Source organism: Schistocerca americana, chromosome X, assembly GCF_021461395.2.
Source record: "Schistocerca americana isolate TAMUIC-IGC-003095 chromosome X, iqSchAmer2.1, whole genome shotgun sequence".
Taxonomy (NCBI): Eukaryota; Metazoa; Arthropoda; class Insecta; order Orthoptera; family Acrididae; genus Schistocerca; species Schistocerca americana.
The window spans coordinates 473,580,549-473,601,362 of record NC_060130.1 but is presented as its reverse complement, the minus strand read 5'-3'; the positions used below and the strand labels follow the sequence as shown (position 1 = coordinate 473,601,362).

Sequence of the window (20,814 nt, the reverse complement as noted above, 5' to 3'; positions counted from 1 at the left end):
AACTGTACCTAGTAATACAACCAATGTAGTCTGTGGACATTATTCTGACTGGGGATAGATGACATATGGGGTTCACCAAGGCTCAATCTTAGATCCACTATTGTCCCTCATCTATGTAAACAAACTTCCACCTACCACACAATGAGCAGAATTAGTTCTCTTTGAAGATGACACTAGTACTGCGATCTGTCAAAGCATACATACAGAAACAGAAGAAATGGCAAATAATGTTCTAAAAATATCATTGACTGGTTTTCTGCAAATGGTCTCACTCTCAATTTTATAAAGACACAACATACTCAGCTCTGCACATCTAGGGGTGCTAAACCAATGATAAGTATAACACATGATGAGAAAATAATACATAAGGTGGAAACTTCAAACTGGAAAATAGTACATTTTGGAACTCCTAAAACAACTCAGTTCAGCCGCATTGGCACTGCAAATCCTGACAAATCGATACACTGACATATTTTGCAAATTTTCATTCAGTAATGTCACATGGACTACTGTTTTAGAGTATCTCATCTTTAGGAAAGGAAGTCTTCACAGGTCATAAATGTGCTGCAAGAATAATGTGTGATGCTCACCCATGAGCATCTTGTAAACATCTGTTTAAGGAGTTGGGCATCCTGACAATAGTGTACGTAACGGCAACACCAGAAGGAAAATTGACATTGATTATTCCACATTAAGGTTGTCTTTAGAAAGAAAAAAAAGAGTGCACACTGCTGCAACTAAAATTTTTGATCACTTAGCCAGTGATATAAAATGAAACTACTAGCAAAAACTCTAAGAGATTACAACCAACCATGACTGCTTGTGTATGTTACATCTGCAATATCTGTCTATTTACCACGTCAGTGATTCATACACCCACTTAGGAGTGTTGCCACTAGACAAGTTACATGGTTACCACATGCTATGTCTAGTTCTTCACCTCGCTGTACATGCACCTCAATATCTCACATCAGAGATCAGGTATTTCATGACAACCACAACATAAGGCCTCACGTGCCATATTTATCCAATTATAAAATGAAGTTTTTTCCTAAATTTGTCATTCAAAAAATACAGGATCATCTTATATTTATGATGATGCTAACACTTTTATGTTATTTGATGGAGTATCAAGGAATCGTCTTACAGTCACGTGCAGATATATTTTGAAGAATTCAGAAGGGCAAGCGAGACTCACATTCGAGAAAACTCAAGTTTTCCCAATACACTGGAACACTCTATACAGCACCAACATTGCTTGAATGATGTGTGACATTTGACTTGCACAGCACTGGTGCAATGAATACGCGAGAAACTACCAATTGGTCTGTTTAAAATTTGACAGTTTTGTGAAACACACTGTCAGAAACAGCACTAAATTGTATCATCTTAAAAATCTTGTTGTATTTGAACAGCTCTGCAATGAAACTGCTCACCCTTGTATGGATACTGTTTACAAACATTAATGCTGTTTTGTAAGTGAAGGTAACATTTAAAAGCGGAAGTGATGTTCTTAAAAAAAATGTTAGTTGATTCTGAACCCAGATCAATATTTTAGTTGATTATGAGAGACTGTAATGATTTACTAAATGGGTTACAAATGAGAAATTCAGTCACTGTTCACGTATTACAATACTGGGTACAAACATTACCAGATTTTAGTCAGCTTTAGAACATGATAGTGACATTCCGATGAAACAAAAAGGAAAATTAATCCAGAATGAAGTCGTTATTAAACAAAATAAATCATATTAAACTGACTGTAACTGTTATTGCAAAAATAAATTACAGCGGCAAGGTCCGTTGCAGAGACAGTACCAAAAGACATCAGCAGATCACAAGAAGAGTAAAAGTTTGAGACTTGGACTGAATTGTGATTGTGATCTTTTATTTATGTATTAGTTCCTGTTGTCACATATGAGTTGCACCCTATATAATATTGCTGTTTGTGTTTCATAGTCGCTCAAGCACAGCACCATGGAAGGCTTGGATGGATAACAGTGGTATCAGCTTGGCTGAGAACTAGATGAATATGGGGAGGGGGGTAGTAAGCAGGCAGAAAATTATGTCATATTGCCAACCAAACGAATCTGCACCACATACTTTGGCTTTTTAGGAACGTCTGCCATGTTTAAACTGCAGTTTCCCTGAAGTGACCATCCATACAACACCTATTGCAGTCAGACAAAGCATAGGTTGACAGAACTCTTCTGTGATGCATCCAAATATCTTTTTCGTATTTCAGTTGACTCACCACCACTTGACTTCCACCAATTAGGGTCACTTCAGGAATTGATCAAAGAATAGTGACTCCAAGACAATTATTGTGTGGCACAGTGTGTGTGTAACTAGCTGCATACATCTTTTTTTTAATTTTTACAAAAGAGAATACAAGAAACTTCCCATTTGATTGCACAAATGCCTAAAAAAGTGGAGCTATTATTTTCCAAAATATTATTTTCTTTTGTTTCATTCTTTAATCTTACATCTTAATAAACAAAATCCAATGAAGATCCGTCTACGTTTGAAATACCTTGCACACAGCAATTAATGAGCTGGTATGCTAATTAACATTATATATCACATGGAAATTTGACACATCAAGCACTTACCCTTTCCTCTACATCTCCATTAAAACCATCTTTTTTCTCTTGCTTCACAGTACACTTTTCATGTCCAACGGAAATGCTGACAGAGACCTGAAACATAAAAATTATAAATTGAATTTTATCAACAGCTGCTATCCTGAAAGCAAACCTACACTTCTGAGATCACTAACAAAGCTTGCACAATTACTCAAGTTGCATTGGAAATATACCTAATAAAATATAATTAACAGAAGAGTCACTTCAGAGGTCACAGAAGCTATCAGGACACAACTCAGAACAATTCTGAAATAGCTGCCTATGTGAACCAACATAGTAGCTGATGATCATGATGATGATGATGATGATGATGATGATGTCTGTCTCTGTAATTATTTAAGACTTCACTAGCATTTAAAAAGGGAATTAAAGTAAAAGGACATGTATAAATTAATATCAGTACCAGCATGACACTAAATGGAAGTAATAAAATAAATTTATGTCTATATCCTCTAGATTATATATATTTAACTGATTGTACTGTACTGTGTCTTTTAATTAGGTATTTATATTTAGATTATCTTAGTGTGATTCTGATAATGGTGTTTATTTTGTAAGTAGAATAGAAGTATGGTACTTCAGTGATAATAACTGTCAATTTACAATGCAAACAATTATTCCAAATGTACACTGACTCATGCTGTTACTTAACAACATTTTATACATTTCACGAACAATCTGATAATTTTGCAAAAATTTTAACATTTAAATCAGGATTGGTTGAGATATAACTTAGTTTTGATGAAGATGCTTTGGGACATTTTTATTTTGATTTTGCATTGAGAAGTATAATTTTGTGTATTATAATAGTTTTGTTTGATTGAAAGTCGAGGAAATGATCTTTTTTACCCATTGTTGTGCTACATGGTTTCATCAGATTCAGTATAATTCACTGACAAAAAAAAGGGTGGGAGTGGAGCAGGGTGATGAAAATTCTGCCAGTCCCCACTCCCTCTCACACACATGTACACATGCACACACAAATTAATATGAATTTATTTGTAATTTTCATAGTGCATAACTGTTTAGTTAAGAATTATTACCATATTGGCTGTTCTCTGGTGAAACTAATTTTACATATATGGTATATAATTACCAAATTAAATTCCTCTGAAAAGAAATGTGATACTGGAAACACGAACCAAGTTGACATCCAACCTATTTTATTTCATGATGCTGATGTGATTTTATTTTAAAAGATTTGCTGATATATTTTACTGTACTGTGTATGCAGATATGGTGACAAGATCCAGATACACAAGTTGCACTTTTATCCATTCTACAGAGAGAACTTTGCATCTGTAATTGTTATGCCCATACCTACTATGGTGGTGTTGCATTCTTATTAGGAGCAGAACTACATGCCATCCTTTTGACACTTTTATGTGTATCATAACATGCCTTAAGCATACAATGTAATTTTTTGTGATGTCTTTTAATAATGCCAAAATGGACAAAATTACAGTATAATCCCCCCACCCCCTTTTAAATCCCCAGAATGAATATTTTTAGATTGTTAAGATATTTCTTATCAGTTCCTTCCCATTTTCTGCTTACAGTGTTAATTTGCAACTGCTTTCGTGTTATCTTAATTACTCGCCATTCACATCTGATGAAACAATGATAATGGGGGGAAAACAATGAAGTATTTGAAACTTCCTGGCACATTAAAACTGTGTGCTAGACTGAGACTGAGACTCGAACAAAGAACCTTTGCCTTTTGTAGGCAAATGCTCTACTGACCCAAGCATGACCAACATCCCATCCCGTTCTCAGAGCTATACTTCTGGCAGTACCTCGTCTCCTACCTCCTCACTGTTGGAAGTAAAGCTGTGAGGATAGGTCATGACTCATGCTTGGGTAGCTCAGTCAGTAGAGCTCTTGCCTGCGGAAGGCAGAGGTCCTGAGTTCAAGTCTCAGTCTGGCAAACAGTTTCAATCTGCCAGGAAGTTTCATATTGGCGCACACAACAATGCAGAGTGAAAATTTAATTCTTGAAACATCCTCCAGGCTGTGACTAAGCCATGCCTCCGCAATATCCTTTCTTCCAGGAGTGATGGTCCTGCAAAATTTTACAGGAGAGCTTCTGTTTAAGTTTGGAAGGGAGGAGACGAGGTATTGTCCAAAGTAAAGCTGCAAGGACAGGTCATGAATTGTGATTGGGTAGCTCAGTCAGTGAAGCACTCACTAGCAAAAGGCAAAAGTGCCCGAGTTCGAGTCTCAGTCTGGCATGCATTCTTAACTTGCCAGGAAGTTTCATATCAGCACACATACACACCACTGCAGAGTGAAAATTTCATTCTAGAATGATGTACTTGTAACTGTCATAAAATGATGGTAGCAAGGCACTGGCTACCAAGTAGTGTTTACAAGAATTACACAGTTAACTTTCTTGAGCTCTGGACTCAGTAGTTCTGAAGCAGCAGAGGCCATTAAAAGTCAGAACAATTCACGCCACTAGTGCTTTGTCTCCTAATACTGCTAACCTAACAATAGCTATATTGTGTGTAGTGTTCTTCATAGTTACATCATTGAATAAATTTGGACTGAACGTCAGCGTTAGTTCAAATGAATGCAAACTGTCACAGATGTGGTATCTATTATGAAAAATGTAAGCACTATATGAGAATTGCTGGTATAATGTTCTGCAGAAAAATCCAATAACTTTGATTTGTAGTTGCAGGGAGACATTATCAAGTGGTGTATAGTGTATTTTTCTTTTCCAGAAAATGTAGTGATTTCTGAGATTGTGATTAGGTTGGGACCTAACAGCACAGCTTAAATAGCTGAGACAAACACACAGCACAAATATTTAAATACCATCATAACTGTCATACACTTTTGGCATTTCTATCAGAATATAACCCGATTTACATGCGCTGGCTGTGTTGGGACCTGATAGCACAGCTAAAATTTAACTGCACATTCCACTCTGTATGAGTTAACTGGAATACTCTCTTTCAAATTCTGAAGGTGGCAGGTATAAAATACAGGGAGCGAAAGGCTATTTACAATTTGTACAGAAATCAGATGACAGTTATAAGAGTCGAGGGGCATGAAAGGGAAGCAGTGGTTGGGAAAGGAGTGAGACAGGGTTGTAGCCTCTCCCCGATGTTATTCAATCTGTATATTGAGCAAGCAGTAAAGGAAACAAAAGAAAAATTCGGAGTAGGTATTAAAATTCATGGAGAAGAAGTAAAAACTTTGACGTTCGCCGATGACATTGTAATTCTGTCAGAGACAGCAAAGGACTTGGAAGAGCAGTTGAACGGAATGGACAGTGTCTTGAAAGGAGGATATAAGATGAATATCAACAGAAGCAAAACGAGGATAATGGAATGTAGTCAAATTAAATTGGGTGATGCTGAGGGAATTAGATTAGGAAATGAGACACTTCAAGTAGTAAAGGAGTTTTGCTACTTAGGGAGTAAAATAACTGATGATGGTTGAAGTAGAGAGGATATAAAATGTAGAGTGGCAATGGCAAGGAAATCGTTTCTGAAGAAGAGAACATCGAGTATAGATTTAAGTGTCAGGAAGTCGTTTCTGAAAGTATTTGTATGGAGTGTAGCCATGTATGGAAGTGAAACATGGACGATAACTAGTTTGGACAAGAAGAGAATAGAAGCTTTCGAAATGTGGTGCTACAGAAGAATGCTGAAGATAAGGTGGGTAGATCACGTAACTAATGAGGAGGTATTGAATAGGATTGGGGAGAAGAGAAGTTTGTGGCACAACTTGACTAGAAGAAGGGATCGGTTGGTAGGGCATGTTTTGAGGCATCAAGGGATCACAAATTTAGCATTGGAGGGCAGCATGGAGGGTAAAAATCGTCGAGAGAGACCAAGAGATGAATACACTAAGCAGATTCAGAAGGATGTAGGTTGCAGTAGGTACTGGGAGATGAAGAAGCTTGCACAGGATAGAGTAGCATGGAGCGCTGCATCAAACCAGTCTCAGGACTGAAGACCACAACAACAACAACATAGCCTACAGACATACACATGAGCTTCGAAAAGTAATTACACATTTCGTCCCACATTAAGGCCTTTATGCAATGAGAGTGGCACATTGTCAGAAGATAGTACACTTTTCGGTGTCCTGCTGTCACAACTCTGCCATGGTACGGATAACAGGTGCAGCACAGTGTATGAGTGACATGATGTGGAAACTGGAAAAGTACTCCAGGGCTGAAGTACATAGGACAGTGTATTTCATGTGGGGGGGGGGGGGGGGGGGGGGGGGAATCGAAATTCGCAATGAAATTCTGGCAGTATGCGGATCAAATACAATGTCATGTCCAATCATAGTGAAATGGCACCAACAATTTGACTGAGGCCATACAGATGTGGGTGATGCCAATTCACCATAGAGTCCACATCTTGCAACATTTGTTTTCCATCTTTCTGGCAAGCTGAAAGAACATCTGGGGAAAGAGATTTTTCAATGATAAGGATATTCACACATCAGTTCTTGAATGGTTTCATGACTAAGGAGCAGATTTCTATCATTAAAGTACTGAACTACCGATAGAAAGTTTTGTCTGTTGTTCACAGAGACTTGGTGACTATGTCGAAAAACAGAGTTGTGTATCCGTGTCGCTTTGAAGCGCTGAAGTTACTTGGCCTGCCGTGCTAATTTTTCATTTACCATGGAGTCCCTTCATATATTTCATTACTCCACCACATATCAACAAACGTTGTGATGACATTAACGGAATGCAATAGGTCTGCCAATTTGTGTAATCACTAAATATCACCTGTTGACACCTGCTATAATGTATCTGGCATACTTTCTTTAAAAAATCATTTATGGTGTTTGATGTAGCAAGTATTGTATTTTTAAGTTAGATATATTTGTCTACAGTTTGGTGTCATCTGTATAATATATTTTTATGAACAAGTAAACCAGACAGAAAAAAATCCCCTTAAGCAATTGAAACAAACTATAATTCTAAGTTTTTCATAACTTAGTATGAACTACCGATGTGTTCACGCAATGTAAAACTTATCTAAGACCAAATGTTTCAAATTAACTTGCTATGAGTCAAGTTCGAGGTTGTTAACTGTGGAGTGCATGAGGCGTGTGATGTCAGCAGCAAAGGTAGCCTCGTGTTCTATCTGGCAAAGTACACACTTGTCATTTTGGAGTATGTGGCTTGATGATGTTGAGTGTGCAATTGTCACAGAGGTTTCTGACATTTTTGACATGTTCATTATTGTATGATCTGCAAGTAAATGTGATTAGCATGTCTCTAGAAAGGTAATGCTTCACCCTGGCACCATAAAGTGATGTTTCTGTTAATTCTGCGCTCGCTTAACTGGAGTGAGTGGACTGTATTAGTTCACTCTAATGTACTGTAACTTATTGTTTGATGAACTGGCCATTAATAATGAGGTTATGCCACAGTGAATGAAGTTTTCATTGTATGTGAATGGGTACAATCAAGCAGAATCAGTTATTGTTCAAACTGACATTCTTAATATGCTTTTGTGTCTTGTGTCTAATACTGAAGTTTCAGATAAACCTTTGAGTAGTGGTTAATTTTAATGTTAACGATATATTTACATCATTTTGATGTAAACTATATATTTATATTATGATTTTTCAGCTAAAATTATGTTGCAACTAGTCCGCATGACCAGTGGAACCTGGTGGATGTTTAACAGCAGCCAGATTTGAGCAACATCGTCTGCGATCCAAACCTGGAATCATCAAAGTTCTTCATCCAAACAAAAGCTACCTTTCTTAAATGTTTGAGTTTTAAAAGATTGTGTTATGTAACGGTCAGCACCATAATTCATTGGTTGCTACCAGTAAGCTATATTTTAAAAATGCTCTGATTTTTAAGCTCTGTTTCTTAAAGTTTGTGAAACTACTTTTAAATTCCTAAGTGCTTTGTTAGAACTATTTTGGATTTGTTAATGCCTTTAATCTTGTCTCTCTTTACTAGACATTTTGTAACATCACTCAAGCTAAATTTCGAGAACAAAATGTGTTTTGTAAAAAGCAATAGTCAAGTTGTAATAATCTGTTACACATTACAAAGGTGATTGCTTAAATAAATGTAACAATTATTGCAATTTGTAACTCAATCAATCTCTCCCAGCCTTCCATCCTACTGTCCAGTACCACTACACTACACACATAGAGACCAAAATGTGCAGTTTCATTGCTTGTGAGCATAAATTCCATTAAGTAAGTGTCATAACTTCGTATCACGTCTACAACGAGATGGATCGAGTACACATAAACAGATGTGTATCAGTCTTCTTTATGTTTACAAGTTCAAGAATCAAAAAACAATTATTTTCTTCCAAATGATAATAAACTGTTTCTTGTTATTCACATTACCCACAACAATTCTGGCTTAAGGAGATAGATAACGATGAGATCATTGTACGTTCTCTGAAAATCTTTAGAGATCCTGTTCTGGCACTTCTCAAACCCCGATCAATCTTCTTTTGTTAAGAGATGCGGGGACGGAGGCAACGTTCACCTACAGCAGACTGAAGGTGACTTGCACCTTTAACAGAAAAAATAAATGACCTTAACACTCCTGAATTTGGTAAAGCTGGTTTGAGGAACATTCCACAGATACAAATGTGGTGCATTAATGAGAGCCATTTTGCCAATTTTTGGAGTTTCCACACCTGTCCTGTTTTCTTCTTCTTCTTCTTCTTCTTCTTCCTCCTCCTCCTCCTCCTCCTCCTCCTCCTGCTGCTGCTCCTACTATCATACTAATATGTCTCTCTTCATCTCTGACTCCCATCAACACCCGTATATTTTATTCTTGTCATATCATATTCACCAACATTTTCTGTCAAATAACACAATAATGAAACATCCCGGATGGAATACGAACAATGGAATGAGTAAATGCAAGCATTTACCATAAGACTAAGGTATTGAGCAATGGACATGCACAGCAACCAGAAGTTTACAGTTGTAGCTTTTCACATTTGAGACACGCAGTGAGTATGTCCATGTGCTCTTAAGGGGTCCATAAGCTGAAAATGCTACAACAATCAACTTTTTGTTGACATGACAATCCACTAGTCAGCACTTCAACAACATGGGGAATGATTCTCTTCACTCATTCCATTCTGACTTCTATAATCAGGTAAGCTGAGTCAATCATGTGGCAGGCAAAGGAAGCACCACAAATGGAGGTTCCTCTTCCTTCACTAATAGTTAAACTGTTAGTTCAACATGTAACTGAGATCCAGTCAATGCCTGCACAGCCACAAAGATGACTAAAGATCATGACCACACTATTAGGCATCAAAACATTGTCATTTACATTGCAACATCATATGAAATAAATTGGAATCAGGACATTCGACAGCAGTTCTGTTAGTAATAAAAAGTAAAATGTGTTTGTTATAAATACATGTGCCTATGCATAGAGTCTAGTAGTTTCACCCTCAATATTCCTTTTATAATTATTACTTGATATTTTGCTAGAAACACATCACAAGTAATTATAAAAGGAAATGACTTAACATATTAATCTTCACTAAATTCAAAAACTGCTGAGACACATGAAAGTAGTTAGTGAGACAGGCTATTGCTTGTGTATTATAGTGGTATACACAATTTCCAGAGGGGCATTATTTTTATTCAAGTCTCAGTAATACTCATAATGAAAATACCAATATTATGAAAGGTACAAAAGGAGAAATCTTTCAGAAAGTTATTAATGCAAGTACCTTCAGCACCTTACTGACAAGCTTATCTAGACACATGGACCAGTGGATTCCCAATTCAGAGCTGCAGTTTCAGGGGCTTAATGATGTAAAAAATGAGAAACAAAGGCAGAAAAAGAGGAGCAGTAAAGTATGTGTAAATAAATAAATTAAATCGAAGGGTTGTGTGATTGTACTTAGTGTGGGGTTACACGGAGGCTTACAGACCATTGCCATAATTATTAGGATATAATCTTACTTCATCTGCTGTGCCAAGTGTGTTTGGCCTTTATGACAACCACTATTTAATCTGAAATCTAATATTTGTACATATATCCTTCCAAAATTCAATTGTTATTATGTGTCGGGACACAGTTTAATATTTAAATGTGGCTAATATGAGTTTTATAATGCAACAATGAATAGCCTAAATGTTAGCAATGTAATTTTGGTCAAAAATGGTTTTATAACAGTTGTTAATCACAATGGGGAAATGGATAATTATTGTTTTATGTTATGCCGCAGAAAACAGTAAACATAAAAATAACAATATTTCTGGAAATTACAGACTATTATTTCTTTTTCAGTCTTTGGTAAAGGAGGAAATATTAAGGTATAATGTGTGGAGCTGTAACATTTTCAGGGCAAAACTTTGGGTGGTCAAAGGGAGATTAATGTCATTTCTTTTAAAATTATAGATATATTTCATTTAAGACTTTAGTGTATACCGACAAAACTTCCACTTGTTATGCTGCACAGATTGCTTTAAAGAATATCATCAGACTGACAAAACAGATCTCTCTTACAAACAATGTCCTCACACACTGTAACAGTGGGAATGCATCTTTCACTCAGCTGTTTCCTTTTTCACAACTTTCCAAAGAAATAGACTGTATTTCTCATGTTGGTCAATTAAATACACATATCACTCACAAAAAGATGTATACCAAGAAGTCTGCAAATTGAGGGTTTTGCTAGCTCATACCTGCTTCAGTGTGCCAAGCACAGGAATGATATGCCCAAGTTCAAATGCTCACAGCAAGCCTGCTGCAACCAAATGGGACACTGCGGGGTGGGATGAGGCAGCCTGGTCTGGTACCCTAGTTACTAAGTGCTTTAACTGTAGTAGCTCTATGTCTGTAACCCAGTGTCACTTCTGATATTCCTAGCACCTGGCGGAGCTATTACTCGGATCAATTTATTTATACCGTACATATACATCCCCACATGGTAGTGTCTAAAGGTGACATAATTGTGTTCTATAAGAGGAAACAAGGTGGTTGTGGACAACAGAATTTTGGAAGCAGTTACAAGTTTCACAGAAAAATGAAGCAACTATCAGCTTTTGGAATGATGGTTGAACTTGAGCTGAAACATCCCCTTCCTGCTGTTTACAATGTGCTTTGTTTTATTAATTCAAATTTACATGCTACATTCTGTCAGTACTGGTATTAATGTTACCACTTGAGAAATTAAAAATACATCACACGAAAAGTATTTTAAAAACTCCTCAATTAAACATCGTTTCAGCAACGTGATTGTTAATAAACTTTCCATGTTTTTTTTTTTGTTCTCGGTCTACATATCTGCCATACACGAGAAGGAATTCACATTTATGGCCTCAGAACTACTGAACATCACATTTGGCCACATTTCAGTGTCGCGTGGCCCTATTGTAGGATGATGCAAAATGTTGGGGGCATCCAAACTGTGAACTGACACCTACAAACTGCTGACATCAAACATGATATCCTACACCTGATACTAACGTAAGTGGGCATAGCTCTCTGGCACACACTGCTATACCATTTTCAGTGACAGCATCTTTCAATGAAGTTGGTATTGCTTCGAAATTACATGATGGTGGGTTCTGTAGACATGTGCCTTCAGATGAGTCATAATGGAACTGAAAGAGATGATAGTACATGTTGTGACAGTGCCACGACATTTAACAGTGCCGCCACGACAGTACGCGCAAATGGCGATAGAGGCGCTCCGCAACTCGGCTGAGCGCAGGAGCGCCACCTAGCTTCGAACGGTGCCGGCCGCATGTCACAGCACGGCAGTCGAATGAGAGATACTGAGTTGTTATCATGTAACCAGCTACTGTTTCTAAGTGAGTGTGTTTGAATATCCATGCAAGTATTGGTGATTAAAGGTTATAACACTTTTTGGCGACGAGGATGGGATATTTTCACTGCGTTGTGGATTTGTGTGTTCGTGATGGGGCAGACACGGAACAGCTTATGCAAGCGCTCATTGAACAACAAACACAGCTGACGGCTGCTATTCAGGCGTTGTCGACGTTGCTTACTCATCGTCTGTCTTCCTCTTCTCCGCCTCCATTCCCTCCTTACGATGAGGCCGCTGAAGACTGGGAGGATTATGAGAAGTGTTTGCGGCAACACTTCTTGGTTTTCGGCGTTGTCGACGCTCCTATGTGTAAGTCGTTATTTCTATCTTGGATTTCCCCACGGATCTATCAGCTGCTATCTCAGTTAGCCCCTCTGCAGGAACCTGCCTCCCTATCCTTCCACGAAATGTGTGACTTATTGTCTAACTATTACTGCAAAAACACCCACGTCGTTGCCGCCCGCGTGGCGTTCTACCCGTGTTGTAAAAGCCCCATCAATCTTACCGGGCTTGGGTGGCGGAACTACACGGTCTGAGTAGGAAATGTCAGTTTGTCACGGACACTCATCATGAATCTTATGCTGATTCAATGGTTAGGGATGCTATTCTACGGCTTGCTCCTGATAAAGAAGTTCGGCAATGTGCCCTACAACTGCCAAACCCGTCATTGTTGGAAGTTCTAAGCATCACTCAATCCTTTGAAGTGTCTCACGCTGCTGGCGCACAAATAGACGCGTGGTGTGATGTAGGCGCTGTACAGTCAACTTTCGACACGGACAATTTGCCTGTTTCACAGGAAAACGAAGATGTGGCGGCGGTTCACTCGCGTAAACAACGTCGTGTTGAGCCACAACGCTCGCAGCGAAAACAGCAACCACAGAAGCAGGTTCGTTCCGCACTTCCTTCTTGTCCACGTTGTTTCGTACAGCATGACAGGGCCGCATGTCCAAAACGTTGGGCCACGTGTAATTCATGTAGGAAAAAAGGCCACACTGCTTGTGTGTGTCAGTCCCCTAAAGTTCCTGTCGACGAGGACGAGGCATCGGACATGGATGTTAAATGTGTGCTTTCTCAAACAAATAAGTTGTTTGTTACTGTTCGCGTTCTGGATAAAGACATTCGCATGCAAGTGGACACTGGCTCTGCAGTAACTCACATTAATTCTCGCACGCATTTGGAGTTGGGCTCCCCTCCCTTGTCTCCAGTTACGCGAAATCTGAGAACTTATAATAAACAGAAAATTCCTATCATTGGCCAGTTTGATGCTTCCACTGCCTACAAGTCTGTTGCTAGGCCCCTCACGTTTTATTTGGTGGATCATGCGAGCACTGAAAACCTGTTCGGTTATGATGCTTTCCAGTTGTTCGGGTTCTCCATTGATGATGATGTGCACCTCATATCTGAGGATATTCCGTATCAACAGCTGGATGGATTGTTTGCTGAATTTTCGTCCGTGTTCTCTGCTGGTCTGGGTCGTGCCAAGGATTTTGAAGCCCACATTACTCTTAAACCTACAGCTCGCCATAAGTTTTTCCGGGCATGCCCTATTCCGGTGGCGTTACGTGCACCTGTCAAGGCTGAGATAGACAGGTTAACAGCTTCAGGGATTCTCCTTCCTGTTACCTCCAACGAATGGGCATCGCCAATCGTGGTGGTTTCTAAACCAAACGGGAGTCTGGGATTGTCTGGTGATTTTAAAGCCACCGTCAACACTCAGAGCCTCATTGACACTTATCCTCTTCCCCGCCCTGAGGACTTATTTACCAAGCTCACTGGGGGCCAGTTCTTTTCCAAGCTTGCCGTTGGATGCTTCTTCCAAGGAATTTCTTGTCATCAACACTCCTTGTGAGTTGTATCAGTACCAGCGGTTACCATTTGGCGTCGCTAGCGCGCCGGCCACTTTTCAGCGGTTTTTGGAACAGCTCACGGCTTCTGTTTCCGGCTGCATAAACTATCTGAATGACATTGTTGTCACGGGGGCCTCCACTGAGGAGCACCTTCGCAATTTGCGTTCACTGTTTCGGGTTTTGCATTCGGCTGGGTTGAAGTGCAATCTGGACAAGTCACAGTTCTTCCAACCCTCCATTATGTATCTTGGTTTCCACTTGTCCCGTGAGGGTATACGTCCTCTACGTCAGCACATTGCGGCCATTAATGCTCCATCCCAGCCATCTACGGTCAAAGAACTTCAGGCGTTTCTAGGCAAGATTGCTTATTATCACAAATTCATTCCATCCGTGGCGGCGGTAGCTCATCCTCTGCATCAGCTGTTACGCAAAAATGTCCCTTCCTGTTGGTCCGACGAGTGTGAGCAGGCTTTTGTCCGCCTGAAGGCTCATTTGCAGTCGGCGCCTTGTCTTGCCACATTCCGTCCGGGTCAGCACTTGGTTCTGGCGACTGACGCGTCACAGTATGGCCTAGGGGTTGTTCTCGCCCATCGGTATGAGGATGGGTCGGAATTACCCATCGCCTATGCTTCCAAGACCCTCAACGATGCGCAACGGCGTTACTCTCAAATTGAAAAGGAGGCGCTCGCTATCATTTATGCTCTAAAAAAGTTCAGCGTTTTTTTGTATGGTTCTAAGTTTCACCTCATCACCGACCACAATCCGCTGGTCTCTCTGTTCAGCCCATCGGCATCGCTTCCTGATAAGGCAGCTCACCGCCTGCAACGTTGGGCCTTATACTTGTCTCGTTTTCACTACGAGATTCACTATCGCCCCACGGCCCAGCACGCCAAAGCTGACGCATTGTCGCGATTGCCGATGGGCCCCGACCCAGTTTTCGATCGTGATGAACTACTCTGTTTCCACATTGATGAGGAAGAACGTCATGCGGTCGAGGGTTTTCCACTTACAGGTTCGCAGGTCGCGTTGGCTACTGCGCGAGACCCAGTCCTGCGTCAGGTGATCGGTTTTGTTCGACGGGGTTGGCCGGACAGGACCAAGGGCCGGGCATCGGATCCCTTTCGCAACTACCATGCCTTGCGCCTTCGTCTGTCTGTTCGTGATGGTGTTGTTCTTCTGGCCACGGATGGCGCATCTCCACGGGTCGTGGTGCCAGCCTCGCTCCGCAAAGATGTTCTCAAACTGTTGCATGAAGGCCATTGGGGGATTTCTCGGACTAAGTCCCTGGCCCGCAGGCACGTTTATTGGCCCGGTATTGATTCGGACATTGCCCACATGGTTGCTGCGTGTGGTCAGTGTGCTCAACAACTGGCTGCACCTCATTCAATGCCCTCTCCGTGACCTGATCCGGCGCAGCCATGGGAACGGGTGCACGCTGACTTTGCCGGCCCCTTCCTCGGTACTTATTGGCTACTGTTGATTGACGCCTTCTCGAAGTTTCCGTTTGTTGTTCGATGTCCGTCGCCCACCACTGCGGCGATGACGCTGGCTTCGTCCAAAATCTTTGCGCTAGAAGGTCTTCCATCCACGATCGTCACGGACAATGGCCCTCAGTTCTCTTCGCAGGCCTTCCGTAATTTTTGTACTGGACAAGGGATTCATCATGTTACAGCACCGCCCTTCCATCTGCAATCGAATGGGGAGGTCGAGCACCTTGTCCGCACTTTCAAAAGCCAGATGAAAAAATTCCTTAGTGATTTTTCCACAGATAACGCTCTGCTGCAATTTCTAAGTTCTTATGGCTTCACGCCTCTGGGTGATCGCAGCCCTGCTGAACTTTTGCATGGCCGCCAACCGCGCACCCTACTACACCTGCTTCACCCTGTGAGGCCTTGTGCTGTGTCCCCTAGTGCGGGAAAATACTCGGTGGGCGCCGACGTGTGGGCACGAGGGTATGGATCTCGCCCTAAATGGATTCCAGGGGTGGTCAAGGCTCTTTGCGGCTGCCGGCTTTGTGAAATACGTACGGACAACGGCATGGTTGTTCGCCATTACGACCAGATGCGCCCACGAGTGGTGGCCACGCCGGTGCCACCGCCCCTTCCTTCGAATCCACCAGGCCGAGAATCCAGTCCTGTCGCTGCTGCCAATCTACCGTATGTGTTGATGCAGCCGACGTCGCTGCCGCTTCCGAGTACGCCGGAACCGGCCCCAGTCGCGACGCCACCTTCTCCGGGACCCATCTCGCTGGAGCACACCCCCAGGTCCACGACACCTATGGATGCTGCTCTGGAGTTTTCACCCATCATCTCGTCCAGGAGGCACGTTCCACGCACGAGCTTCCGCCCTGGACATTTTCAATCATACTCTCGTGTCTCTCCGCGGGATCTTCTTGGGGCCTCACAAGAGGCCACGGATGTCTCCGCACTGTCCATGTCTCCAAGGAAGTGAGTGTTTTTTTTTTTTCCAAGGGGGGAAAAGTGTTGTGACAGTGCCACGACATTTAACAGTGCCGCCACGACAGTACGCGCAAACGGCGATAGAGGCGCTCCGCAACTCGGCTGAGCGCGGGAGCGCCACCTGGCTACGAACGGCACTGGCCGCATGTCACGGCACGGCAGTCGAATGAGAGATACTGAGTTGTTATCATGTAACCAGCTTTTGTTTCTAAGTGAGTGTGCTCGAAATCCATGCAAGTATTGGTGATTAAAGGTTATAACAGTACAACACCTGTGCTGCTAAAGTGCACATAGCCAAGCTAACTTCCATCCTGTGTAACAGGAAACACTGCTATGACCATCATATTTTGCACTCAAGACATATTCTTTGGAATCTAGCTTCACTCTCACATATAAGCTCAAATTAATGCACCATGATTCCGCAGCAAGTGGCCGAGCAGCAATCAGATAGGTAGAATACTGAGTCCTTCAAGCATGGGCCACGTCAGTTGTTGCTTGTTCCCCCATGGGCTCTGCTGCTGAGGCACCTCCTAGTGTATACAACACAATGGATCCACCCTCACAGCAAGGTGAGTGGTGGGTGGTAATGCATTACCATCACTTGAGGCACAGGACCAATTGTGAACTGGCCATCTGGCCTCGTCCATTCACCCTGTGAGTGGACATGTGGCCACTGCTTCAGCAGACTCTGAGCAGGCAAACAGGGGTAGGAGTTAACTAGTTGTCAGGAGCTCCAACATTAGGTGCATTATGGAACCCTTCAGACCAACGCATTCAGGGATGGACTGTCTGCCAGAGGGCCTCCTCATATAAGATGTGGAGGTGGCCCTGCAAGTTGTGGCTCATATCAGCACCAAAAACGTCTGTCACATGGATTCTGATGCCATCCTCATTTCATTCAGGCAGCTGACTGAGATGGTGAAGGCTGCTGGCATCGCACATGGAGTGCAAGCAGATGTCACAGTTTGCTGCACTGTTCTCAGAGTTGATTGGGGACCTTTGGTTTGTTTAGAGTCAAGTGGGGGGTCTCAACCAAAGATTTGATCAACTCTGTGATGGTCTCAGTTGCAGATTTTTAGACCTGTGTTATTGGGTGGGGACTTGTGGGGATTCCCACGATAGGTCTGGGATTCATTGCACAATGGAAGCAGCTACTCGGATAGTAGAGCACTTGTGGAATGCACATGATGTTTTTAAGCTAGGCTCATGCTCCAAATAGGAAGTATTAAGTATCAATGTCCTTATGGTTTGTTGAGAATAATTATTTTTGCAGAAAGATGGCTGAAGTTATAGGTGATGAACACTCGCCAGTCAACATGCAAGAGGGAAGTCAGACTGTATTCAAAGTAAAAACACTCTGACTGTCAAAATTTTAGCAGTAAACTGTTGAAGTATTTGTAACAAAGACCCGAAGTGTACTGCCCTCCAGGAAAGTTCTTGCACTCAATTTATTCTTGGGAGCAAGAGCTAGCTGAAACCCAAAGTGGAAAGCCATGAGATGTTTAACAAGTCATGAAATGTACATCATAAAGACAGATTAAACACCTTAGGGGAAGAGTTTTTTATTTATTTTTTTTTTTACGGCGCAAAACTGCTATGGCCATTAGCGCCTGGTCTGTGACTCAGGAAATGGTAAAAAACGAAAATGGAAAGCAGCAGCAATGGGAACGAAACTCAAAAAATTGGAGAAACTAAAAGGAGAAGAAAAGCTTAAAAATCCACTACAGAAAGGGGTTGGTTGTCCCCAAAAAGAGCTTCAAATGACTGACGTCATCTCACTGGCACTAATATACTCAAGAACGCGATCGGCCGAGCGCGTGTCATCTGCTAAAATGGAAGATATATCAGGCGACAGCTGTAGACGGGCGCGTAACGGAGTAAAATAGGGGCACTCAATTAAAAGGGGTCGTACCGTCCACAGCTGAGAGCAGTGGGGACAGAGTGGGGGAGGATCGCCGCTTAAAAGATGTCGATGGCTAAATAGACAGTGCCCTATCCGGAGTCTAGTTAAGATTACCTCCTCCCGACGACGCGTTCGTGAGGAAGAGGTCCAAGCACAGGGAAGAGCTTTCACATCCCGCAATTTATTATAGAGAAGTGTCGATCAATGTGCGTGCCATAAAAGAACAACACAACGACATAAAACGCTCCGTAGTTCGGCGAAGGGAATCGATCGAATAGCTGGCCGAAGATGAGAGACTGCAGCCTTGGCCGCTATATCGGCCGCCTCATTGCCACAGATACCAACGTGTCCTGGGAGCCAGAGGAACGCCACAGAGATGCCCCCCAAATGGAGCAAGTGCAGGCAGTCCTGAATCTGGTGGACCAGAGGGTGGACAGGGTAGAGAGCTTGGAGACTGAGGAGAGAGCTGAGAAAATCTGAACAGATAACATACTGTACCCGCTGATGGCGGCGCCAAACGATGTTTTCGAGCCATCAGTGTAAATAAATGTGGCTTCCTTCATTTGTGCACATAGAGCAGCAAATGCCTGATGATAAAAAAGTGAAGGGGTACCATCCTTGGGAAATTGACAAAGGTCACGGAGCAGGCAGATCTAAGGACAGAGCCAAGGCAGTGCTGTACCCCAAGTTGTCAAGAAGGTTTTAGGAAAGCGGAAGGAAAGAGAATGGAGCAGTTGACGGAAGTGGACTCCCGGTGGTAGTAGGGAGGAAGGGCGGCCTGCATACCCTACATCCAAGGAGGCATCGAAAAAAATGTCATGGGCCAGATTAGCAGGCATGGAAGACAGATGGCTAGCATAACGACTCAGAAGGAAAGCTCGCCGACTGGACAGCGGAGGTTCAGCAGTCTCAGCATAAAGGCTTTCCACAGGGCTGGTGTAAAAAGCTCCAGACACTAAAGTAATCCACGGTGGTGGATAGAGTCAAGACGCCAAAGAATAGACGGCCGAGCAGAGGAGCAAACTATGCTTCCATAGTCCAATTTCGAGCGCACTAAGGTGCGATAGAGGCGGAGAAGGACCACTCGGTCCGCTCCCCAGGAGGTACCATTCAGGACACTGAGGGTGTTGAGGGATCGCAGACAGCGAGCTGAAAGATAGGAAACATGGGAGGACCAGCACAGTTTTCTGTCAAACATAAGACCCAAGAATGCTCCAAAGCCTTACATACACTACTCGTGAGAGAAATGGGGCGATAGCTAGAGGGGAGATGTTTGTCCTTTCCAGGTTTCGGAACAGGAACGACAATAGCTTCCCGCCATCGTCTGGGAAAAGTATTGTCGGTCCAAATTCGATTATAAAGGTGAAGGAGGTAAAGCAGACTATGGTATGATAAACGCAGCAACATTTGGATGTGGATCCCATCCGGTCCTGGGGCAGAGGAGCGAGAAGAAGAGAGGGCATGTTGGAGTTCCCGCATGGAGAAAACAGTATTGTAGCTTTCACGATTTTGAGAGGAGAAAGCAAGAGGTCGCATTTCCGCTGCAGGTTTCTTCAGGAGAAACGCTGGCAGGTAATTTGAAGAGCTCAAAATCTCAGCAAAGTGTTGACCCAATGAGTTAGAAATTGCGATGGGGCCCACTAATGTATCACGCGCGAGAGTGAGCCCAGAGACTGGGGAGAAACTAGGCGCGCCTGAGAACCGGCGAATCCGACTCCAAACTTCCGAGGAGGGAGTGAAGGTGTTAAATGAGCTAGTAAAGAATTTCCAGCTTTCCTTCTTGCTATTGCACATGATGCGACGGCATCGCACTCGGAACTGCTTATAGCGGATACAGTTGTCCAAAGTAGGATGGTGGCGGAAAACACGTATTGCGTCATGGCATGCCGCGTTCCACCAAGGAACTGGAGGGCGCCGGGGCAATACGGAGGTGCGTGGTATTGAACGTTCCGCAGCTGTAAGAATAACGTCTGTAATATGTGTGACCTCATCGTCGACGCTAGGAAAGTGACAGTCATCGAATGTCGCTAGAGACGAAAAAAGTGTCCAATCGGCTTTGCCAAACTTCCAGCGTCGCGGGCACATATATGGCTGTTGAGGCTGCAGTCTAAGGACACATGGAAAGTGGTCACTCGAGTG

General features: G+C 42.4%; 1 protein-coding gene across 1 annotated transcript in view; it reads right to left on the bottom strand.

The window, feature by feature from the left end:
* Positions 1-20,814, bottom strand: part of LOC124554842 — a 511,599-nt gene that overhangs the window by 319,608 nt on the left and 171,177 nt on the right. The window contains exon 11 of the mRNA XM_047128504.1: positions 2,613-2,699. Coding sequence (XP_046984460.1) covers positions 2,613-2,699 — 87 coding nt within the window. The remainder of the gene's footprint in view (positions 1-2,612; positions 2,700-20,814) is intronic.